Source organism: Paramormyrops kingsleyae, chromosome 9 (assembly GCF_048594095.1).
Source record: "Paramormyrops kingsleyae isolate MSU_618 chromosome 9, PKINGS_0.4, whole genome shotgun sequence".
NCBI lineage: Eukaryota > Metazoa > Chordata > Actinopteri > Osteoglossiformes > Mormyridae > Paramormyrops > Paramormyrops kingsleyae.
Window position 1 is genome coordinate 16,629,773 of NC_132805.1, and position 26,594 is coordinate 16,656,366.

At 42.2% G+C, this 26,594-nt stretch overlaps 1 protein-coding gene across 2 annotated transcripts in view; it reads right to left on the reverse strand.

The window, feature by feature from the left end:
• The window catches only part of kirrel3l (kirre like nephrin family adhesion molecule 3, like), a 35,015-nt gene extending 24,271 nt beyond the window's left edge, over window positions 1–10,744 (reverse strand). For both annotated transcript variants that reach the window (XM_072716458.1, XM_072716457.1), the window contains exon 1: window positions 10,004–10,744. In XM_072716458.1, the coding sequence (XP_072572559.1) occupies window positions 10,004–10,043 (40 nt within the window). In that variant the 5' untranslated portion in view covers window positions 10,044–10,744. The remainder of the gene's footprint in view (window positions 1–10,003) is intronic.
• Window positions 10,745–26,594: the final 15,850 nt, after the last annotated feature.

Here is a 26,594-nt window from a genome sequence, read left to right on the forward strand (position 1 = left end):
CAAAACAGTAATTTGTAAAGTAAGAAAATAAATGTATCCAAACAATGTGTCCTGCCCCGATCAATTTAGAACTGGTTGGTTCGATTTTTAAGAAATTCGAGTTCTAATGAGTTCGAGAACTGAGGTACCACTGTATCTATCACCGGCCTCAGACACTTTCAGGTTATTCATCATTGGAGCATAGAGATAATGCCTTAAATGACTTTTTAGCCACTGCTACTTCCTTTAGTAGAAAATATGTAGATTATTAAAAAAAAATCTCAGTCACCCTGTTTGACATGCTGTTTGAGTGAATGCTACCCATTTTATTGCTTTTTTCCCCACTGACTTGGTGTGTTTGTTTTTTGTGTGCTTCTGTCCCTTTCCACCTCATCTCATTTGCCTTCCATCCCTCTATCTCATAGACAGTCTTCATGTTAAACTCCTAAGTCTTTTTCTTGAGGGACGTTTCTTTTAAATCTTAATTAAAATAGACTCCCTACCCCAGCGTCTAATGGGTTGGCTGAGAGCAACTTAGAACAATCAGCTAATACAGATTAGATGTGGGAGAAGGGAAAAATTAAATCACGAGGAAGGGGAAATGTGGAAAGCAGTCTCTCCGACCCCCCCACACTATTCTTTGCCTGGTTTTGCCCAAAGCCCTGCCTTGACCTGTTGACATTAAGCCTCTCCCAAGATTAAGCTGGAAAATGGAGCTTCTGGTATAGGTAAACACACAGCAAGAACAAGCCTTATTGGCTTTTAATTAACAGCAGGGGAAACATTTTAGGGGCGTGTCAAAATATGCTGTGGTATAACGGTAGGGTCACTAGAATTTTTGTAAACAAGTACCCCAACCCGCACCCCCCACCAGCCTGGTCTCTCAATCTGTGTGCAAAGCTTTCTCATATGTGCTCTGAGAAAGGTAAACAATTCTTTTCAAGGGGCTCCTTTGAGAGATATCTGTCATTCTCCTTTCTCTGGTTAACTCTATTTTCTCCTTCTCTTTTACCACGATGAAGTTATGTCTATCCCCTAGAGGCTGTTGTTTGAGATGTAAGGTTAAAAATTGATAGAAATACATGGGGAAGGAATGCCCAATATTAGATGTGTGATTATGTCATTGACAGGGAATCCTTTTTCATGAATGGCTGAAACTGGCACTGGTTTACTAAAGTAACAAAAAAAAAAATCTACAGGTTGCCAATTTGGCAGTGGAGGACCGCTGTCTGAGTGTGAACTTTCTCACTCATCTTCACAGACTTCCTGAGTAGCCTGCACACAGACCTGCTCCAGATGGAGACCTTGCTCTATGTCACATCCAGTGCTTGGCGCTAATTACGGCACAAGGTAATTACCATAATGCGCCAGAAAGGAACCTGCCATGAGACAAAGCAGAGGCTGACAAAAGCCCAGCCAGAAAAGAACCATCATCACCTCGGTACACTCACAAAGTGCTTCATTAAAAGGTGTGAAAGGACACACTTGTAAACCTACGCACACTGGGCTTTTGTTATCTCTGAGTACTCTGGGCGTTCTCTCATTAATGGGCCACCCAGCATCAGAGAGTGCCTGTTTGGTGACAAAACCAACAGTCCGCTGTTTTATGTTTATACAGTATGTGTATTGTACTTCCAGCCAGCACAACTAAAGACCCAATTCACATCCTTAAATCCTCCATCAGTTTTATGTGGAAACCGTACCATATCGTTAATCATAATGCCTGAACCTAGACTTAGATTCAGAGCCCAGTGAGTAACATGACCAAACCATCATTTCAAACTTATCCTCATCCTTCTCTGAAAAAAAGTTTTCAACCAAACCCAGAACATGAAATACTTGAAAATGTACCCTTTGATTTTTGTGGAACAAAGAAGATGATGGCTTTTATAGAATTTCAAGACTACCCACCATTCTTTTGCACAGTTCAGATTTCCAATCTGTAGACAACTCCTTTAAAAGCCAGTCGATGTAAGTTAGCTAGTGGTCTACAGTGGCTGAAAGGCTAATCCTCCACCATGAAAGAATTCCCTCTGCCTCCTCTGGCTCTGTGAATGGGCCCTTGAGCCTGCCTGATCGCTCATACACTTTGGTCAGCTTTGTAAGTGGTCAGAGATTGAGTGGCTCCATTAAGATCCCATTTATTTTCCCTCTGACAAAGCACAGTGAAACAGGCACGCACACACACAGACACACACATTCACAGAGGGTATTGCAAGCTGGACATTAGCCTTCAAGTCCCTATAACTGAATAGAAGGGGACATTGTATGGGCTTCAAGACAGGAAGATAAGCCATCAAATGGGGCCACCTATCTGAGAGCAGGATCCAACGAGCAGGGCATTACACACAACACATGTAGAACTTTTCCCTTTACTCCACAAGGTGTAATTGTACATTCATTCCTGGGGCCTTATCTCGGTATTTTATCCTTCTTAACACTCTATTCCTGTCTAGAGAATCTAAGAAACCATAAAATCCCATTTTGATCTACCTATGCATCTGTTTCTCTTGTTTTGTATACTTTCGATTGTCTATTTACCATACTTTTCTGCCCCTGTGTAATTTTCTCAGAAATAAATTACTGGTCTCCCCAGCTTTCAAACTTCCTTCCAACTCTTAAAATAAAATGAGAACAATCATCCCAAAGAAACCCTGTTATGGATGTAAGACGCCACCACTTCTCCATGTAAGCCACTTTCCATTCCAGCTAAACTGGGCACCCGACTTACTGATAACAGCTCCAGACCAGATTCCGCCCAGTCTTTTGTTGACTGATCCTCTTGACTACCCTGATTGACTGGTGGCCCATTTTCGTGGGATGTCCTTTTGTTCAGTATAGTGATACAGCAAGACAACTGCCTGGGATTCAAATCAAACAGTCAACATCCCGTGGAGAAATACTGCCTCGCCCACAACTCTCAGCATCCATACACACACACACAAGTTTGTAATTATGTCTTTGTGGGGACTCTCCATTCATTTCTATGGAGAAAACTCTAATCCCAACGTGACGACTTAAACCCTTAGCCAGTCCTAACCTTAACCATAAGTAACCAAACAAAATATGACACTTTTGGCATTTTTAAGTTTTTGATTGCATTCACAGATCTTTGTGGGGGTCCCCACAACTTAAAATAAACATAATCCACACACACACACACACACACACACATACACACACACACACGTGTATTCTTATCTTTGTGGGGACTGCCCATTCATTTCTATGGGAAGAACTCTAGTCACAACAATGACAACCTTAACCCCTACCCAGCTGTAACCGTAACCATAAGTAAGCAAACAGAATACAAAACTTTTGGTATTTTTAGCTTTTTGATTTCAGTTACAGATGTTTATGAAATTGAGTTATTGACATACAGTATGTCCTATTATGACGTGTTACTTTATTAGAATGCAATGAAAAGAACGAAAACTTAATGACACCATACTATCAAGATCGGGCATTATTCAATGTATGATCACAACCTTCTCTTAATTCTCAATCCATTCCCATTTAAAGGACACTACCGTTGGCCCTCTGAGTGAGACTAACCCCCCCCCCCCCCCATCAATTTACTTGATTTCTGATGCTCTGCTGCTTTAAGCTTTTTTATTGTCACAGAGGTGGTAAAGTCATAAACGGAGACTTTCACCAGTAAGGGGGTATCCATTACCTTTATAGCGGAGCTCTAGAAAGTTAATATCCCTGAAGTCACTCTCTTTCTTTCACTTCACTGTAATACAGTCATGCTACATAGCTGCCTTTGTTAAAAAAAATCTAAGAAAATATTTTCAGACCTTTGCTACAGTTCTTGTTTAGGACTGGTTTGGATTTAGCAGGCCTGCCCAAAGCTCGCCTCTCAAACACACACACACACACAGACACACACACACACACACACGCAAGTTTGTAATTATATCTTTGTGGGGACTCTCCATTCATTTCTATGGGGAAAACTCTAATCCCACCATAACGGCCTTAACCCCTATTCAGCCCTAACCATAACCATAAGTAACCAAACAAAATACGAGACTTTTGCCATTTTTACTTTTTTGCTTGCATTCACAGATCTTTGTGGGGACCAGGAAAATGGTCACCGCGACATAAAAATAACAGGTTTTTATGACATTATGGGTGCCATTCGGTCCCCACAAAGTAATATAAACCTAATCCACACACACACACACACACACACACGATTGCACAGTCCACATTCTCATATCTTCATGGGAATGCTCTATTCATTTCCATTGAGATATATACCTAATCCCAACTACAACAATCTTAACTCTTAATCAGCCCTAACCTTAACCCTAAGTAACCAACCAAAAAACAAGAAGGCATTTTTAGTTTTTTGATTGCAGTCACAGATTTCTGTAAAGCTGAGTTTCTCGTTGTGTGTTGATAAAGTGGTCCCCAAAACGTCAAAATAACAGGTTCTTATCACAATGTGGCGACAGTTGGCCCCTACAATGTAATATATTCATAGTCCACACACACACAAACTTTTTTACCAGAACTCAGAATGACCTAATGAGGTGGCAATCATGTTTGCACACTGAACTTGGTTGAAAGTTGAAAGCTGAATAAATACGGTACTCACAAACTGACATGGCCCTCTTGATAGCAAATTGGTCAATGTCTCTCAGAAAATCTTCCAGGGTGATTTTCAAAATTACTCTCTAAACTACCACAGTAATAATAAGATGGCTGCCATTTTCTCCATTTCCTCACCCTCTGCCTGCCTTCAAAAGGAAAACCAAGCTGCCAGTCATCATAATTTTCAACTGAACTCTGAGTATCGCCTAGCCTCCAGCACAGCTCTGTATTATGGTTAGGGGTTGAGTCATAATCACAATATTTGTACTTGTCCTCCAACCAGACTGAACTGCCAGAAGGTGGTCCGTATTTAAAATAGACAAGGTCCTCAAGCCCAGGAGAGTGTGGGAATCCTCTCTGTTAGAGTTGCCTTTTCAGATGTTGCTATGCAAGTCCCTGTTCCTTTGAGTATACTCCCTTCCTGTTAAATCTGTGTAAACAGCGTCTAGTGTGATGTAATATCACTATATGTTCCGGCTAATCAGTTGGTAAAAGCACATCTTATTCAGGTAAAACCTACATCTCAACTAATCAGCCCTAGAGACATAACTGCCATGACTCTGTAGATGCAGCGTTAAGTTGAAGCCATCCCCAAGTTCTGGTCAAGATTTATTTTCACCTTGAAATACAAAAAAAACAGACCGAAAATATATGCAGGACTTTACTGCCATGTTTAAAATGTGCTATATGCACAACTGATAGAGAGGACCTGTCATATTTAGCAGTATAAATTAAGTTCTGTTGAAGAGAAAATAATTGAAAATGTGTCAATGATAAAATGAGTAATAATAATGTTTACAATTACGATGGTAATTGTACGATGGCTTTTGTTTATTACTCAACTGAGTAGATTTTCTGTGCTCTCTATACTCATGTCAGCGTGTTAAACCAATAGTTCTGCCTTTAATATAAAGTTAAGGAACGGGGCTAGTAAAGATAACAGACACAAAGAAATTGCCCACCATAGGACATACATTTCAATTTGCTGGTGGTTTCACTGCCTTGGTAATAGATATGAAATTCTTCTCTTGGGGGAGAGGAATTGGTTGGAAAATAAAAACAAAAGTATGATTCTATGAGGTATCCTACATCTGTACTACTCTACTACATGTCTGCTGTATTTTATGCTATTTATTTTTATTCTTTCTCACTGTTATACACATTTGACATTAGTGACAAAAAAGTAATGAGTATTTTTTTTAAATATTAAGATTTCACTGGTGATTCAACATTGTTGTAGGATTTGTTCTTAATCTCTAGTAAAAAATGTATTTGAAGGGAAGAACAGGACAATAGAAACTCAATGGCCACTGTGTGAAAATTAAGGTCAATAAAGCTGACAACTGTTTGCAGTTGGGAGGGAGGGGGGTATTGTGTGTAAAAGGAGGAGTCAATGGAATGGTGGTCATCAGTGGTTTCCCATCATCTGTCTCTGTTTACCCATATCTCCCCAGGAAGATGTGTTTCTCAGGTGTTAAGATAGAGACGAAGCAGAAGGGATTTAAAGCAAAAACAAATAATGTGTAGAAGTGGCCAGACCATACAAATGGGCTTCTACAATAGAGGCCCTTTGTGTTCACCTGAGCCATAAAAACACATCCACTGAGGTCTAACAGCTGATAACAAGACACATGACACAATGGCTTCTTCTTATCTGTTTACTCAAATGGCAAAACTGATTATACAGAAATTGAACCCCCATTGTTTCCTGTCCTTTCTTGTCTGCCTATAACCTGGACCAAGGGAGTACAAAAAACCTGAAGAAAGTCAGAGGGGGAGGGGAGGGGTGTTGAGAATAGACCACAGACAAACAAAAAGCCTTGGGGGGTAATTCTTTATGGTTTGAAAGAAATACGATCCGATCCATTGGCCTGGCAGGTCTTGCACAAGCAAGGAAAGCCCATTCTGTTGCGAATTCCTCCATTTGGTGCTCACTGTCTAATCATTAATTCCTTTAATGTCTGTGGAGAAAGACAGAGCAAGTAATTCTTTCAAAAGTGGTTAACTGTCTGGACAAGGACAAGTATGAGAACAAAAGAATTATTGACTGAGAATATGTGTCATGCAATACTAGGCTACTAAGAAAAAAAGTTATAAAGCTTAATACATCAAGTAAAAATTGATCTACTGAATAAACAGGTATAAGAAGTACACCCTCCCTAGTAGTTGTAGTACTTTTTTCCAGAGAATTCCTGTGCATAATTTTGTTCATTGACTTAAAATATGTGTATAACAGTATTTATGTCAGGTGCATCTTTGGAAATCAGGTGCTCCTCTGAAATCAAAGTAGGCCAATATTCCTCCATATCTAAGCCATGAGTGTCAGCCTACTAAATAATGTACATGACTTGGCCAGGTTATGCTGTGTCTGCTCGATTGTGTGTCTGTCACCAGCTCATCAGCTCTGGATTCACAGTGATGTTGTCCAAAGGTGGCCCTAATCTTTCGGGGGGGGGGGGGGGGGGGGGCACACTTCACCCTAAATAGATCAACCACACATTCCTGCTGCATGTCAGGTCAATCATGCTGTGGGTAGCTATCAGACTTCTGTCCCCAGCCCCAATCTGACTCTGTCAAATTCAATGACCGTGTCTCATAAAATATGCACAGCTCCCTCAGCAAACCTCAAGAGCTGATTCGGTGCATAAAATATTTCCTGTGCTGATCACAGCATAGGTCCTGGACAAATCTTCACTAATGGTTAAGGGAGGTAAAGCTATCAGTTTGCCAACTAAATAAGTTGTGTGTGCATGGAGATGGGAAAGAGACTGCTGCTGTTATTTATGCCACCCATTTAGCTGGACAGCCTTACCCTGGGACTAATGTCTTACTGCCTCAGTTTTGGCTGAAGTGAAAAAGTAACCAAGGTTCTGGTGCTTAGTCTGCAATGGCACAGCCTCCAGTGGCAACAGGACTTCTGAATAAAAAAAAACCTATGATGTCTGCACACTGACTTTGAACTTGGTCCTGTGAGACTTAGCTACTCAAATCTAACGGTTCCAGAAAGAGCTCACTGAAGATTACTCAGAATTTTGATGTGGGCGCAATGGAAATCCTTGGGGAACCTTGGGACATTCAGAGAAAGTCTACTGTGAATAGTAACAGTGGGGCAGGCATGGGAATGCATGCGGTTCTGTTGCATGTGCAAGGCGTGACCCCTGAAGAGGTCTGTCCAAGGCGAATTTCAGCTTCTCTTATTAACTTCAATCAGACAGACAGAAGTGTTTACAGAAATGGGGTAGAGCGCATGATCCATAGAAATCTCATTTTTGCAGCTCCAGACCAACATCAACAATGCATACATCGATGATTTTACACATAAAGTCAGTTTCACAACCCTTAGAAACATTATATTTATGCATATACATGATTCATTAAACTCCCTATTACGTCACTGACGAAAAGAGTAAGAAAGCCTAATAGGTTACTGAAAGTTTGCTTGCTGCTGTGTTCAAGAAACTAAGTTTCAATAGAGGAGCGTGTGGTTTCCCTGGAGAACTGCGCGGTACTTTCTCCACCCCCCCGGCCAATTCTGTATTTCCAATTTAGTTTGCAGCATACATTTCATTAACATTTCTCTTTTTACTTCTACACTGAGTGTGGGTGTTGGTGTGTCGGGCTTGTATATTCTGATTTAGCATTTAAATTTAATTACAGCATTTCCGACGTGTCCATATCCCGGTCTCATTCATCAAAAGAGAAAAAAAGCACAGCTTAACAGCCAATAAACATTTGTTTTTTAATCCATTTACTGAAGCGTCGACGAAAGCGCCTTGCTTCGCTCCTCATTTCTCAGTCTTAATTAGAAATATAAACGTTTGGGTCTTGAAGACTGGGGGATGTAAATCATTTTGCCCAAATTCGTCGTTAACCAATTCTGACTGATACAATAGCTTAAGACAAGAATAAAAGAAAGAAAACGCTGTCGTGCACAAAACATCCGCAACCTCAAATATGCCCCATTAAATACGAAGCAAGATATGAATCTTTTGCTTAAATTGACCAGTAAAGGACTGATTATGTCGATACATAAGCTACATCATTCAATTATTACATATTAAATTATTAAATACGCCTTCATTACGATTCAGTACGATTGACCGCAATTAAACAAGCCGTTCATCTATCAGTTGAGCTGATCATGCATAATTACCCATCGATACTATAATTAATTTAAGCCTTTTATATTATAAAGCTAGGTATCCACAAGGTCATTTTTTCCCTAACACAACATCTAATTTGTGTCTGATTTAAGCGCTCATACCGCAGTGTGCATTGCTGGTACCTGGAAATGGCCAGATAGCTGCCAGTACCTGTACAAAACAAGCAAAGAAAGAAAGACAGAGGGACGAACGTAGACTAGATAGATAGATAGACACGCTATGGCATAAACAAGTTGTATAGATATTGCGGATACTTTTCCCACAAAGGAGCACGCCACACCGCCAGATGAAACGGGTAGATTGGGCGTTTCGAGAGCCGCAATGTGTGATTCAGCCATCCCAAAGTAGCCTACAATAACAGTGCCCATAAGACTTATGTTACCTTCGGTGAACTAGCATTGCCCATTTATTCTGCGATCATGTCATTCTAGAGCATAGCTTTATTTGAATACGGCTATAGTGGCCGTGAAAGCGAAAAGTAGTGAAAAACGAGTAAAGCCATTCTTTAATGAATTCCCAATGAGGGCTACAAGTAAAACGGATATAAGTAATTCGAGCACTTACGATCCGCCGCTCTCTGTGTTTCTATACAATAACGCATGGAAGTACCGCGTAACTGTATTGGGGGACCACCTTCCACTTCATTTAATTTTGGGAAAACATGGGAATCGGTGGCCCTAAAACTTAATAAGAACGGAAAAAATGCACACTATTCTGGCTTTGACATCAGAGACAATTTCGTACTGTTTTACATAATGCACTATTTCGCCGTCAACGCGAAAATAATCGCTCCGATGCTGAAAACCGCCCAACACTCTTCTTAATTATTTGGCTGTTTAAAGTTGCAGATCAAAAGGTGCACGTGTTGTTTGACGATAAAGCACTTCTATACACAGGATATGTACTCCTTAAAATGAAATGTTAAGAAAATAATATTAATACAACATTTGTGCCTACACTTCTGCTCCTCGTTTAATTAGTTATTTTACGCAATGCCACTGAAACAATAAGTCGTTTTTGGGACCTTTTAAATCATTTGTATGCCAGAACTGCATGCATTAATTTGGAGGAGAAACGAAATACGACATGGCACTATTGTCGATACAGTCCAGATTTTTATCCTACATGATCTCCTTTCAATCAACACGTCGCAGTGTGTTTTGACGCAGCGCTCCCAACAATGAAAGATGAACATTGCATGATTTAATCCGGCAACACCATGTAGCGTCTTCACTTGCTTTGTTGCGATTTTTTCTTACCTGCTATCATATGGCAAAGGGCGACCAAAAATGTGAACATTTTGTCCCTAAGCCTCTGGTTGAGCTGCCTCCCGTCAGGCAAAGTGTGATAAGGTGCAATCGCGTTTTCTTCTGATGCGAGTCGTACTAGATACGACAGACCAAGGTGTTTCCCCCAGTTTTCTTCAGTGGGTGATTTGAGCGTTTGCTGTAAAGAGTAATGATATGGCAAGCAGTAAAGTTAAACGACGATGAGATCGAGTTTTTAAGTTTTCCAATCAGTCTGTCGTGGGAATTGTATTCCGTAGTTTACGTTTTAATATATATTCTGTCAAATGTTTTCAATGTCCTTTTTTCGGGAATCTGATGTCTTAAATGAAAAAGGTATATCTGTTCTTCAAACTAGACATTCCTTCGGTCCCTTTTAAAAACAGTGTGCATGGCACATCATTCTGTCCTTCGTGTTTTCTTCAACCTGCGCTTCTTTCGCTTGAGTGTGCCGCTGAACAGCGTCTTGCCTCCCTGCAACTCAGCCGTGTTGTATTTCAACAATAAATGTCTTGTGAAGTTGATCTCTGTGTTATGCTCTCTCTCCTTCAGCACGCCGTTTCTCTGTCCCTCACTCTCTATGCGGTCCCTGCTGTTTTGTCCTGTTACGACCTGCTAGAGGGATAATCCACGCTGACAATCATCAATCATCTGTTCGGGATCCTTCCGATTTAAACATGTCAGGCTTTTTAAACGGAGAGCCGCCTTCCAGAGCACTTGTTCATTGAGAAATGAGGGAAACCACAAACAACAGTAGGTTGGCCGGGACCCCAGAGGGGTGTCTATTCGTCAGTTTCCTTGGCAGGGCTAAAGCAGAGGGAAGAAAGGAGGGAATTTTGGGGCTTGGGGGGTGGGGGGGCACCCCAATTTTGAAGTAATGTGAGCCACCGGATTAACACCAATATGTAGTGGATGGCTATATGTCTGCAAAATTCTTATAAAACCTGAAGAAATTTGTCAAGAATTTTTTTGGTTTTGGTTACACATAATAGAAACACTGTACAAGGAGGTCAACTAGTATATTTAGTTCTGAGTGACCCTGACCACATAAGTTACCTAAAATGCATCTCAAACTAATGACCAGGTCTCCTGTTTCTAATGGGAATGTTCTTGTGAAGTGTAAAATATGATTGCAAATTATTCCAATTACAAGTGATTGTCTTTTGTAGAAAATATATTGCCTTAAATTTGACCTGAAATTGCACTAAGAATTGGCTGCGAGCTGAGCTTAATCAAATTCAGACTACAGAAGTCACAACTCAGTGAGCTGAGCCACACAGTACTTTAAGTGATTGATATGGAATGATGAAATCCATGTAATATGAGAATTACAACACATGAGGAAGTCTGCTAACCATTTTACTCCCCATTTTAATCAATTTCACCACAATTTTCATTCTGTGACAGGAGTGCTTTGTGTGGTAGTTTCATAGCTGGCATATTAGATTGCTGGACACTGAATTTACTGGTTCTAATCAAATGTGCAGTGTATTTGTCAGTTTTCCCATGGAGGCTCTGAATTGAACCGAACATTGCATCGTCTGACTAATACTTAAAATACTGTTCAAGTCCCTGTTTTATTGGGCTTTTGAGTTGAAAGCCACAGGTGTGTGACCCTTTACTTGTAGTCATGAGCTGATGTGATAAACAGCTTGTTTAAAAGCTTTGCAGTAGTAGTGCCCATTAAATGGCCTTTACACCAGCTGGTTTGTGAAGTGTGTGTGTGTGTGTTTGGGTGGTGGGGGGGTTGGGGCGGTAACTGAAAGGAGAGGGAATGGCCCTGAGACCATATAGGGAAGTGCAGCAGAGTGGTTGTGTCACACAGCAGAGCTTTGTTTGATGTCTGCCACAACATGGTGGCCCCAATAACTCTCACAGGCAACCCTACCACACATAACAGTGAAAAGTTAAGAGGTCATTTGCATGGTTACTGCCATGAGAAAAGTTATGAAATGAAGTTTTCCCGAAACCACTTTCTGTGGGGAAGAGAAATAACTTAAGAAAATATCATCTCAGTCCTTATTTGATCTGGGGTCAATTAAAAATATAATAACAATATCTGCCGTTGCTGGAGCAGTGTTTGAAATCACATTTTGCATTTTTTTTCTTGGTGTAACATGATACAGATGGCATAGCACAATAGCCACAGAAAAGCAAACCAACAGACTGTTTTTCCAGAATTGTGCCAAACAAGAATGAAGTCGAAAGTCGATGAATTCATTTTTCTTTTGTTCAGTTAATTAAAACAGAGATAAATGGTTGAACTTGCGTAGTTAAAATCATAATATTGCTTTTACAACAATTACTGAAAACCCTTGCTCCCAAGGGGATTGTTATTTTTTTTATAAACAAACAATAGCATTCATAATATTATTTGATAAGACTTTATAATAACAAGCTTCCAAATAATATTGGAATATAATGTAAAAATTACTAGAAGATGGTTTTGATTAGCCCATGATAGCTCCCAGTACGGGTATTACAAAAACTTGATAGAAAAAAATGCAATTTTCCCACACCAAACTATTTGAATTATTGCGTTTTTTTGATGACCCACGAATTGTAGTCTTGCTCTATACCAAGAGTGCCCATCAGAGACCAACTTCAATTGGTCATTTTGATATTATTTCAATGGCAGGTTCAATGCTGTGTTGTGGTGGTAAATATTTTTCTTGGAACAGCAATTGTCAGTAAATACTTGAAATGAGAGATTCTGAAATATTAAATGCATATGTCCAAAATGTAGCTCTGTTTCTTTTGATGTTTATGACCATTAATAGCTCTATAGCTAACTGATATATGATTCATGGAATAATCCAGTGCTTTTTGGTTGAAGTCAGTTGAGGGAACAGGGTAATCATGGGTGCTTTTCATTTGGATAATTTTAAATCATGCTAATGTTTATGCATTATTTTCTTTTTCTAATAATATTTGTATGTTTTGACGTGAGATTACTTAATGCCACAGCTGTGAATGACAAATTCAAAATTGTTTGTAACTGGGACTATAGGGGAAATACTGCAAAACCTTAATGATACTGTCTAGGTGCAGCTTGACAATTACATTTCAAATCAAACATTTAGTTCACATTTGAAATAGCTGTTATTCCCGTATTTTAACTTCTCTAAACTTCTAAGTTAAATATTGATAGTAAATCCTTTAAAGATGTTTCACCATACACAAGATCAGATTGCATATTCTATCCACAAAATAGATGGCAACAATTTTTTATTTCTTATGAAGATGAATTAAATATTACATTGTCTAAATTTTATGGTCTCTTTAAATATAAAATTCAGAAGCCAAATTATGACTTCCAGTTGATAATAAGGTTACCTTTCAGCCAGTAAGCCATTTATAGCATGGAGTTATTGCTGATGGATTAGAGACCAGATGAACAAAAGACACTCCAGCAGCTGTCACTGTAATTCCGATATTGAGTGCCAGGTTGATCTGTGTCACCCATGAATGTGAACATTACCCCAATGACTGCTAACAACCCATGGCATATTACTTCTGCAATAGAGCAGCCCTCCTTGTCCACCACGTTTCAGATAGGCTCTTCTGATTAACTCTATTGGCTTCAGAAGTTCTAAATTTTTATACTTGGTTTAAGGTTGGCTTTGTGCCTCAGTGATATGTGACATAAATCATTAAATACCATCCAACTATCGAGCTTCAATAACACCTATATAGCATAGCAATACAGGTCCTAGTTGATATGGCACACTAGGTGAGCATCACTGCCGGTGCCCCCTGTCCAGGAATGAGTGACATTCGCTGGCAAGTCGGCACCGCCTCAGAATTTGGTGCCCAAGGTGGCCGCCTATGTTGCCTATAGTATTGACCAGCATTGCAGTAGAGGATCACAGAGAGCCTGGAGCATATCACAGCAATTATAGGGCACAGGGCACAATTGATGGAATGCCAGTCCATCCTAGGGACCATTACAATCTCTTTCTTTTTTGAATTAGTTTACTTTCAGTCAAATTACACACCTAACAATGCCCCATATATTTAACCTCCCAGCAGCTTCCTACTGGACACTATTACAATTTGGACACACCAATTTTCTTATTAGCCTTGAATTAAGACACCCTAAACCCAGATTACTGATAACTGCTGATTTCTGAGAGCATCATTCAATGTTAGATTGAGGGACAGCCTTTCGATCAATGAGTGTACAGACATACGTTAATGATAATATCCTTGTGATTGAACACTCAGATTGGCTGCTTGGTGATTTCTGCAGGTACCAATGTCACAAGCATGGCCAGAGCCTCTCAATGAAATTCTGACTGGTTCGATGCACTGTGGCATGAGGAAGAAGAAATGATGCAGTGATGCAGCTATGAATAATGGATGTCCTGTCCACTGTCACTTCCTATCCTGTGAGAAGCCATCAAGTGGCCATTATTAGGGCTTTTCCCCTCCTTCCTGTTTCCTTTGGTTTTGTTGTTAAGGTCAGTTTCAAAACACAAACCTTCATCACAAACGCACTGCCAATATTCCTCAGGGCATTGAGAGTTTGACAGTTCCAACAGGCAACTGTATTACTTGTAGTAATATACTTTGGAAAGACAAAGAAATGGCCAAGCTTGCATTTTTAATTGAAAAAAACATGCTATTTTAAATTTTGTGTGAAGAGATTTAGAGACTGACTGTCTTGAATCAGTATGGTTGGTGCATCAATTTCTACCAAACATCCAACAAATAATGTGAAGCATGTCAAATTATAAGAAATATGAGTGCTAGCACCAAAGAAGATACAAACAGATAACAAACAATATGCCCAGATCTACCCAGATCATGGATTATTTAGGAGTGCAGCTGTACGGGAGAAAAAATTAATGCGGAACAGCTGGCTGACAGGGAGTGTGTGGAGTGTGTGTTTTTCCCAAAGAACCAGAAGCGCTATTGAAGATGTGAGAAATGCTTGAGTTGAAGGAATCGTTAAAAAGAGACAGACAGACTACAGACACAAATATTTAAGAAGATGAAACCCACCCCCACCACACACACACACCTCCTATATAGCTTTAGAAAATTTATATTAAAAAGTGCCAGCTGATACATTACTTCAGCATATGCTTCCAAGAATATATTCAACAAAATGCTACTATCAAGTGGAAATCTGGATAAATAAATATTATTAATTTTTTTTGTAATTCATTATTAGGCAAGCTGCATACGCATCAGGGTGCAAATAGTACAAGTCATTCGTGTCCGTCGTGTGCAGGGGATATGGTTGAATTTTCGCTGGAACTGACATGAAGTTTTTCACCAGGATCACCAGCTCTACTTAGCTCCAGAGCTGCAAGGCAGAGCCGAAGACTGCAGAGCTCGGCGAACTCTATTAATAGCTGGGTACCTTTCAGGAAGCATTATCCAGGGTGAGGAATAACATAAAAATACAGTAGGAATGGCTGTGACAGGGAGTTGGGCGGGATGAAAACCCTGATCCAAAGCAGAATCCTTGTATTCCTGTCTCTCTAAATTTGGGACGCATCAATTCTTGCAGCTGCACAGACCAGGCAGGCCTGCAGGAGGTAAGTGCTGCCATTTATGTGAGATTCCCAAACAGGAACGTGTGGCATAAAGTGAGTGTGTTTTAAGCACAGACTTGGGTTTTTGTGGTTAATTTTTTATTGATTTCATAAATTTGAAATGTGGATGGTCATCACTTATTTGTCAAGTCGTCCTAGAATGTCATGGTAAGTTTACACAAGGCTGTAGGGCCTGGGGTGTTGTGGATTTCTGACAGGAGACTGGGTGAAACTCTCATTTAGGAGCCTGTACTAATATGGCTAATGTGGCGTCTAATCTCTCCATGGGAATCATCAAAAGATATCTGAATGCCGATCATACAGTTAATTTTAAATTGTATCTATATTAGGAGTGTGTAAATACATGTGAGAAACTCCTTAGTGCAGAACTAATGCAAAATGTTAAATATTCCATCCCTTAGAGCAACTGGGTATCATATGAAGGTCATCTGAAGATATTGTAGATAGTTTTATTATGGCGTGTTGTGCTTTTTGGTTGAGTGGGAGAAGTGACCTCATATTAATGTTTTGATAGCAATGTTGCCAATGTAACAGCACTTCCCTGTCTCACATGCCAAGAAAAACTATGCAACAAGCAGCAGAAACATGTATGCAAAGCTTCTGCACTGCACCTGTATCTAGAGCACAATGACAGCTGCTTGATAGACAACGCTGTCTTGTCTATTGTGGCCTCTGCTAAAACAACCAGTCCTTTCTTCCATATAAATTACGGCTAGCACTCCTTGCAACTGTTCAATCAGTTATTCAGTTTTACTGACGGCCCTAGCTTAGCGGCAGAGCTGGGCCCGCATACTGTCTCCAGGATTGGATATCTGAAAATGCATTCAACATATGTGCTACTATTCTTACTTTGACTTCCTAACTACAATAAACTCTATGAATCAACCTGTCTATTCCTCTCCATCATTCTGCTTCTCCTTTCTTGAGTATAGCTGTGAATAAAAGGCAAATTAAATGAAGATATGGAAATGGTGAAATTTGACATGTAAAACTAAGACTTCTCTTAGTTTTGTCTTTTTCCTGTTTATTTTTAAATATCTGGGGGTGTGGTGTCCTGCATGGAGTCATTTTTTTATTATTATTATGCTATTGTCCTGTCTAGGATGACAGTAGAACAGATTGTTTCGGAGAATAACATGGTAACTATTTTTATACAATAAAATGATGTATACTTAAAATGTGATAAAAAATAACCTAACTACCAACATTTGTTGATGAAAGACTTTGAAACTACTGCAATGGAGTCTTAACACCGTCAATGCATTAAAAAGTGGAGCAACCTTTACTTTTAACTTGAAGGCCTTAAACATTATCCTGCTAATGCTGAAAAATGCTGTTTTCCTTCTGGTGTCTCGGATGATGTTGCTATTTGCCATGCTTTCTTTTGGCTTAACCTATTTATAATGATTCTCTGTTTGGAAATACCTTCCTGCCCCCCCCCAGGTTTCCTGGTGGCATTCCTCATCCTCCCTGGTGCTCTACTTGCCTCATCCCATCTCTCTCTGTCGTCTTCTGTTAATTTCCTCCACCCTGTGATTTCCTTTGGTGGAGTGTGGCTGCTGATTAGAAGCAGCTGACCCTGAGAAACTCCCTGCTTTCGTCACATCGAGGGGGTGCTAGCTCTTCATTTCCTCCTGGAGCTGTTCCACTTACTCCTGCGACTTAATTACATTTTACACTGCCGAGGTAGGGCAATACTCTTCCAGCAAAGCTCAGACAATAATGGAATAGTTTACTACTGATTTGCCTGAACTAAGCCATTATTATTTTGAATGTTCCTTGTGCAGTGTTTTGGAGAAGACAAAAATTAGACAATTACATAAATACAGTATTACATAAATCACGTACATTTAGCATTATTGTCCAGCATTATTAATTTAGGCTTTCTTCCCAAGTAAGGTTGGAGTTTAACACAATGAAGAAGTCTTAAGATCCAAGTATTTCATTCAAAATGTGTCATATTAGGAGTCCTATTTACATATAAAATCCATTCAAGCAACTATCCATCCATATAAAAATAATTTTTTATCAAATAGTTGTGGTTGGAATGGTGGCTCAGTGTCTGCAGTTTTGTTGTGCAGGTTTCCTCTGGTTTAGGGTTATGGTTAGATAAATTTCAATCCACATTCCAGAGGCCTGCAGTTAGGTTAACTGCACATCCTGCCTGCCACATCTGCCTGACCCTCTGGTCTCCACCCTCACATCACCTAATGCTTGTTGCCCCTTATTAGTCTATGTATAAAAGTACCCATTTGTCCCGTCTTCATTAGTCTGGTCATTGACGTACCCTCATGTTGCCTGTGCCCTGCCTTCCTCTGCTTCTCCCATTTTGATCCCATGTGGTCCGGTTTTATGTTATGTTAGTTTAATAAATCCCCTTTTGTTTTGCAACCACGCCTGCCCTTGCGTCCTTCACCCCACCTGACACAACAGAATGACTGGATTCCTAAAGAACCCCAGCAGCTTGCCCCTCAGCTACAGCTTTCAGACCTCCCTGCATCCTGCAGGCTGGATACCCCAAGTGCCTTGGATGCAGGTGTCTTAGGGGTTACCCGCTCCACAGGAGGCACCTCGGCTTCAAGTGTAGGACTTCTTTTCCCTCCTGGACACCACCCTGGAGCTAAGGAATAATCCTGTGGTCTGGAAAATCCCCAAGGCCAAATCTCTCATATGGTTGGCGGAGAGGGTACTCACAAGACTCGCCTCAGATGCGGATCCCCAAGAGGCAGTGAAGGTCCGGCACATGGTGGCTGAAGTGCGCAGAATAATTGAGTGTGAGACTGCTTACCCTGTTGCCTTTTCATCTCCTGATACCCGTTCAGCCTACTGCTTGTCACTTAGCATGCCAGCTCTCTGCTGTGTGAGACTACTCAGCTCTCCACTCATTTGCCTGCTGGCTCCCTGAAGCTAGCTCCAGCTCCACCCATTCTAGTCCAGCCCAGGAGGGGCCACCTCTCATCCCAAGCTACTACAGTCTGGCCCACAGGGGCCCATTCTGCCCATCCTTGCCTCTGCTGTATCCCCAAAGCCTGTCCTTGCCTCTGCTGTGTCCCTATAACCCATCTTCACCATTACTGTACCTCCAGAGCCAGTCTTCCCCCTGAGGCCATGCATCAGACTTCTGGCCCAGAGAGGGCTGCTCTGCATGTGCTCCAGGCTCCTAGTCCCCCAAGTGGGGTGGTCCACCTGAGTCCCAGATTCCTGATCCAGAAAGGACCACATTGCCCACACCAAGACCTGTGGCAGGTATGATCCCTATGGACCTGATCCAGGTGTCCCAACTTCGCCCTGCTCGCCTCCAGGTGTCCCAGCTGTGCCTTACTTGTCTCCAATTGTCCTGGCTGTGCCTTGCTGAATTCCAGGTGTCCTGGCCTTGCTCTGCTAGCCCCTAGGTGTATCAGCTTTGCTTTGTATCCTGCTGTCCTGCCAGCTCCAGAAAAGTCTCCCGAAATCCCACAGGCTCCAGCCCAATCTTCTGATGTCCCATTGGCACCCACCAAGTCTCTTAATGTCCTGCCAGGGCCCGCCTCATCTCCTGATGTTCTGGCAGTGCCTGCCTCATCTTCAGTCAGTGTCCAGGGGCCCGGCGCAACTCTAGTCGTTGCCCAGGTACCCAATGGTCTCCTCATTCCCCACTGGTTGCTGCCAAGCTGATGCCTGATTCCCTGGCTGCTGGCAGGCCGAGTTAGGGTGACCCTGATGATCCGCAGCTACACTTGAGTTGCCCTAAATCCCACTCTAAGCCCACCTCAGCCCAAAGCACACACCAACCCGGTCCCAAGTCCTAGTGTAGTCAATGGCGCCAGCTGGGGCCCAGAAGAGAGTCATGCTGAGTTTCCTTCCTCAGAAGTTGATAGATGGAGTTACACTATCTAGGCTAGCTGCCTAGAACCTGGTCTGCCGAGCAATGTCCACCTGGACACCTCTTCTGCTGCGGCCTTGGGGAGAGAAACCTTGGTGCCCTCCTGTTCCTGTTCTGCAGTCCCCTAGATGCCCTCCTGTCCTGCAATCCCCTCAGAGACCTCTGATCCCGCTGGCCCAAGGCACCTTCTGGACCTGCTGGTACCTCAGCACCCTCTGGCCCTCCAAGGCTCTCTGATTCTGTGGTTTAGAAGGGCTCCGCCTGACCAATGAATGGGCCCAGGATGATCTGTGTCACCCAGGTTTCCAGGGTTAGGGAAAACTTCCAGGGCACCCTACATTTTCATTCATTGTGCCTCAGACCCTGTCCCAGAGCCCTATTCTGCCTTTGTTTTTTCTTGATCCGTGTCTCCAGCAGCTTACTCTTCTGTTTTCGTTCCAGTCTCTGTTGCCCCTCTACTTGTCTGTCCTCTCTTGGTGTGGCCTGCTCTATTTGTCTCTGTTTTTGCCTTTTTTGCTCCCTAGTCCCCCCTGAGGTAAGATATTTGTTCTAGGTGCTTTGTCATGTCCCAAGTTTAGTCTGTTTTGTCCATGTGGTTCTGTCTGTTGGTCTCTACTATTGTCCTGTTGGTCCCTGGTTTCTATCTGCTCTTGTTTGGTGCCCCTTGTCATGTCATTTGTCCTGCCCTGTCCTGTCCAGTGGTTGTGTCTCATCTTTTGTGGTATCTGTCCCGTGTGCCTTGTCAATCCTGTCATGTCTTGTCCCACCCAGTATCCTGTCTGTTCTCCGCCATTTATGTAAGATACCCAAATAGGAACGTATGGCACAACATGAGAAGATTTTAAGCATAGACTTGGGTTTTTGTGGTTAAATTTCTGAAATCAATGAAAAATTAAAATGTAGATGGTCATTGCTTATTTGCCACCACCCTGTCGTTCAGTCCCTTTGCTCCCCTCCCGTTTGTCCTTCGTGACCAGAAATCATGCTTCGGGGTAGGGTGTACAGTCACATCCTGCCCACCACATCCACCTGACCCTCCAGTCTCCTCCCATACGTGGCCCTGATGGGCCACACCTGATGCTTGTTGCCCCATTAGTCTATGTAAAAAAAGTACCAGTTTGTACCAACTTTGTTAGTCTAGTCATTGACGTCACATCCATGTGTTGCCTGTGCTCTGCTTTCCTCTGTTCCTCCCATTTTATTTCCTGTTTTATGTTTTGTGAGTTTAATAAAGCCCTATTTTGCAACAAGCCCTGCCCTCACATCCTTCGCCCTGCCCAACATTAATTTTTTTGCCTGGAATAATTACTACTGATTGTCAGTCAGTTGATAGGTATGCAATACAAATGAAACGGTATGAAAATTTAACATCACAATTATAGTGACCAGAATTATCATAGTCATCAGTATTATCACGGTATTGTCAAAATGTGCTGAAAATGTTCAAAACGTACTGATAAGCAAACTGAAATAATTTCACCAAGTTTTATATTGAAAACCACAAATTAGCAGCACTACACACTTAAAATAAACATTAAAATAATAATATAGCCAGTGCCTTATGTAAACATATGCAAATCATATTTGTTGTCAGTGGGCATGGTGAGGGATGAGTGATCCATAGTAAGGCTCCAGGGGAAGGGGTTTTATTTAACAAAACTGCACACCAGCGGGGAAAAAACTGAAAAACAATGGGACCACGAAGGATCAAACAAAACCTGGAAAGTAAAACCAGTACTAACAAGGGCTATTCTGTAACATGAGAGAATCACAAATCAGGAAACCACAATTACACACAGCAAAACTAGAAGCAAACACAGAAATACAACACAGACATCTAAGCAGTAGCAAAAGCAGGGCAACAACAGCTACAAACACACACAAATACATAGAATAAGAAAATAAAGAAACAGAAATAATGAAAATTTCAAACGTAGTTGAGGCTGGCCTCTGGCCAACCTTTAACCCACACTAAAAGGGAAGCCTCAATGACACAGGTGTCTGCTCAGGTCATAAAACCATGCAGCAGCCTGGGAAGCAGGGTAACACCTTTGGGTGCTAACTACGGGAAACAAGGGGAGCACAGAACTAGATGACCAGCAACACTAGCTGGCCAAGCAAGGAATGTATACACATAGTGAAAAGGGGGCTGGGCAGGGACCAATCCTGACAGTATCAACTGTACATTAACCATAAAAATCTCCAGAGAATTGTCACTGCCTTCTGCAATGTTTTCACTGACACAAAACACTGCATACTGTGCCTGCACACCTGCATCTGGGAGACTTTTGTTAACTTTGGTTGATGCCTGACAGTATTTAATGTCAGATTTTCAAAGCACGGTAACCAACCACCTTTTAATGATAAAATAAAATTGAAAATGATAATACTAACTGTCGGGAATTTTACCATGGTTTACCATGAAACCAGTAACTGTTTCATCCCTAGTATACAATGTGCATGTTAATGCTAATGTTAGAGTTCTTCAAAACAAACAATGCATCCCCTTTGAGTAATTAAATGATCCCAATGATAGACCTGCCGTAATAAATGAGGCTCTGGCTTCTGTATAGTAAATATGGTTCCAAATGTATGATGAGATCACAATGAAAACTGACTAGCCAGTGCCAGGAAGTAAAGCAGTTGTGATTACATTCAGTAGGTATTATGTATCAGCAATACTGCAAATTTACTAAAGAAATGTAGATACAGATCAGCTAGTTAGAGGTACAGTAGAAAACCAAACGCAAAACAGATAAAATATCAGGTGCTATTAGAGCTCTGGCATCTATACATTATACCATTACAGAACTATTCAGACTTGCAGGGGTTCTGTGCCAAACTTATTAAAGTAAATATTAAGGTATGCCATGTCTATCAAAGTGATGCCTACTATGACAGGTTCATGTTCATACCATCCATTTGAATAACTTTTAATAATGGGGGGGAAGAGTGTATAACTCAGTGGGTTAGGTCTGGTTCATACTTGCAGCCGCACCACAATGCACGTGCCACTCTTGCAGCATAACCGTGCATTACATACTTACAGTATTCAAGGCTGGCATTAATTTGGCATTAATGACAAATTCATTGTCATTAATGAATTTGATTAATGATTTTTGTAAACTGGAATAAAATATATGAAAACAAAATAAACACTAAAGATAAACGAAAACTATAAATATTGCTGAAACCAACTGAGATAAAATGAAAACAAATGTCAAATACATTTAGTTAACATTTAAAATTCAGCTAAAGTACACTATATTGGCAAGAGTACTGGGACACCTACACACACATGAACTTTAATGACATCCCATTCTTTATGCATAGGTTTTAATATGGAGTTGGAACTCCCTTTGCAGCTATAACAGCTTCAACTCTTCTGGGAAAGCTGTCCACAAGGTTTAGGAGAGTGTTTATGGGAATTTGTGACCATACTTCTAGGAGAGCATTTGTGAGGTCAGGCACTGATGTTGGATGAGAAGGCCTGGCTCGCAGTCTCCGCTCTATTTCATCCCAAAGGTGTTCTATCAGATTGAGGTCAGGGCTCTGTGCAGGCTGGTCAAGTTCCTCCACACCAGACTCGCTCATCCATGTCCTTATGGACCTTGCTTTGTGCACTGGTGTGCAGTCATGTTGGAACAGGAAGGGGCCATCCCCAAACTGTTCCCACAAAGTTGGGAGCATGAAATTGTCCAGAATGGCTTAGAATGCGACAGCATTAAGAGTTCCTTTCACTGGAACTAAGGGGCCAAGCCCAACCCCTGAAAAATAACCCCACACCATAATTCCCCCTCCACCAAACTTTACACGTGGCATAATACAGTCAGGCAAGTACCATTCTCCTGGCAATCGCCAAAGCCAGACTCATCCATTGGATTGCCTGACAGAGGAGCGTGAATTGTCACTCCAGAGAACATATCTCCACTGCTCAATAGTCCAGTGGCGGTGTGCTTTTCACCACTGCATCTGACGCTTTGCATTGCACTTGGTGATGTAAGGCTTGGATGCAGCTGCTTTAGCATGCAAACCCATTTCATGAAGTTCTCTATGCACTGTTCTTGAGCTAATCTGAAGGCCACATGAAGTTTGGAGGTCTGTAGCTATTGACTCTGCAGACAGTTAGTGGCTTTTGCACACTATGCAATGTATGCTGTGCCTCAGCATACATTGTCCCCACTCTGATTTTACGTTCCATGTCCTGCAGCTGGGATTCGCAAGCCTTATTCGATGCTTATTATAACGGGAACTTCCTGAATCCCTGTCTGCACTAACCGATGTAGCCCTAAGGGTGGACATGCGGATTTGTCAGCGTCGTAGAGAGCGACGTCGGCCGGAGGGGGTACCTCACACCTCGTTCCCCAGCACTGTTAACCCCTTAGACGCCGGAACAGAGCCGATGCAGGTTGATCAGACCCGCCTTTCTCCAGCCGAACGACAACGGCACCTCTCTGCCAGGGTTTGTTTGTACTGTGGACAGGCTGGTCATTTTATTGCCCAGTGCCCAGTAAAAGGGCACACCCACTAGTAGGGAAGAGGGTACTGGTGGGTGTGGTTCCGGTCGATTCCTCTTCTGTGCAACGGACGTTTCTCCCAGCAGTAGTTACATGGGGGTCCTCCCAGCAATCTCTGGCCGTCCTAATTGATTCCGGGGCAGATGAGAACTTCATCGATTCTACACTGGTTCAACAGTGGGGAATCCCCACCACCCGCGTCCAGGCAACACAGACAGCATACGCTCTGGACGGACGGAGAATGGCAACTATCTCCCAGGTTACTGTTCCGGTGAGTCTGCTGATAGGGGGAGCTCATGTTGAGACCCTTTCGTTTTATCTGATCAACTCACCCCAGGCATCCCTGGTGCTGGGGCATCCTTGGCTTGTCCGACATAACCCTCACATTGACTGGGAGAGGGGCACAATAATTGCCTGGAGTTCATTTTGTTTTTCCCAGTGTCTGCATGCTAGTCAACCACTAGAGGTCCCCACACAGGATGAGGAGTTCCCAGATTTGTCAGGTGTTCCGGCAGAGTACCATGACCTGAAGCAAGCTTTCAGTAAGTCCCAGGCCGCTTCTCTTCCGCCACATCGGCCTTATGATTCTGCGATAGATCTGCTACCTGGTACCTCCCCTCCCAGGGGCCGTCTCTATTCTCTTTCGGGCCCCGAAAGAAGGGCTATGGAGGAGTACGTCAACGGAGCCTTGGCTACAGGCATTATCCGTCATTCTTCTTCCCCTGCTGGGGCTGGTTTCTTTTTTGTTGATAAGAAGGACGGCTCTCTTCGTCCATGCATCGACTATAGGGGTCTCAATTAGATCACCATTAGGAATTGTTACCCCCTGCCTTTGCTGTCCTCGGTCCTAGACCTTCTCCAGGGAACCAAGGTCTTTACGAAATTGGATCTCCGTAATGCCTACCACTTGGTGAGGATCCGGGAGGGAGACGAATGGAAGACAGCTTTCAACACCCCCACTGGTCACTATCTCGTGATGCCTTTTGGGCTAACTAATGCTCCGGCTGTGTTCCAGGCCTTGATTAACGATGTCCTACGGGATATGCTTAATAAGTATGTCTTCGTATACCTAGATGACATCTTGATATTCTCGCAGAGTGAGCAGGAGCACGTTCAGCATGTTCGGGCGGTCCTTCAGCGCCTGCTGTCCCATAGATTATTTCTCAAGGCTGAGAAATGCGAGTTCCATAGACATACTATTTCTTTCCTGGGATTCATCCTTGCTGAGGGTTCCATCCGGATGGATCCAGAGAAGGTCAAAGCTGTGGCAGAGTGGCCACAGCCAAAATCACGGAAGGATTTACAACGTTTTCTGGGTCTTGCAAATTTTTACCGCCGTTTTATCCGTGGTTATAGCTCTCTAGCCGCACCTCTTACGGGTCTGACCTCTACTAAGGTCTTGTTTCAGTGGACTGATGTGGCCCAAAGAGCATTTGCTGACCTTCGAGACTGTTTCACCTCTGCTCCAGTGCTACAGGTGCCCGACCCGTCACTGCAGTTATTAGTGGAGGTTGATGCCTCAGGAACCGGGGTTGGGGCAGTGCTATCCCAACGCTCCTTGACGGACAACAAACAGCATCCCTGTGCTTTTTTTTCCTGGAAGCTCGCTCCTGCTGAAAGGAACTACAATATAGGGGACCAGGAGTTGCTTGCCATCAAGCTCGCATTGGAGGAATGGAGACAGTGGTTAGAGGGTACCTCTGACCCTTTTTTAATCCTGACTGACCATAAGAACCTGGGGCCTCATGTATAAACGGTGCTTACGCACAAAAATGTTGCGCACGTCAGTTTCCACGCTCAGGTCGAGATGTATAAAAACTAAACTTGGCGTACCGCCACGCACATTCTCACGGCAACCCCAGACAAGGCGTACGCAAGTTTCTGCTCAATTTGGCAAAATGGAGGCACCTACTGGCAAAAGAGTGCTACTGCAGTTTCACTGTGTCAGACTCACAATCATGATGCTGACTTTATCAAATACATCGAGATTAATTGTATGTTGTTTACAAATGTACGGCAGCTGATTTTTTTATCAATTTGTAACAATAAAACGGTGCAGAAAATGACCGAACTATTACAACTACCATGGCAGCTCTTGCGTTATTGGAAGACATAGCTTATGATGATGATGACTGGCTTCTAAGTCGATTAAGATTTCCAAGAGCAATCCTTTTGGAGCTGTGTGCTAAACATTACAGTATTACAAAAGCAGACGATGAGGAATTACGCTATAGGCTACCTGTTCCTTTACAAGTTCTGTCCACTCGCGGGTTCTTAGCCACAGGTGCTTTTCAGCGAGAACTTGCGGACCGATCGGGTATTTCTCAGTCAATTCTGAGTCACGCCATGCCGGCTGTATGGGACGGCATAATTCACTTGTCACCCAGATATATAAAATTTCCTTACACTGTGGTTGAACAGGCAAATATTAAAGCGCAATTTGCAGCGATGTCCGATTTTCCCAACGTAGTCGAAGCTATCGACTGCGCGCACATTGCTATAACCTTCAGTGAACGAATTTGCTTATGTAAATGGAAAGCACTTTCACTCTATTAATGTACTCTATTAATGTATTGGGGGACCTCTTGTACTGTTGTCTGTAAGAATAAACAAACAGA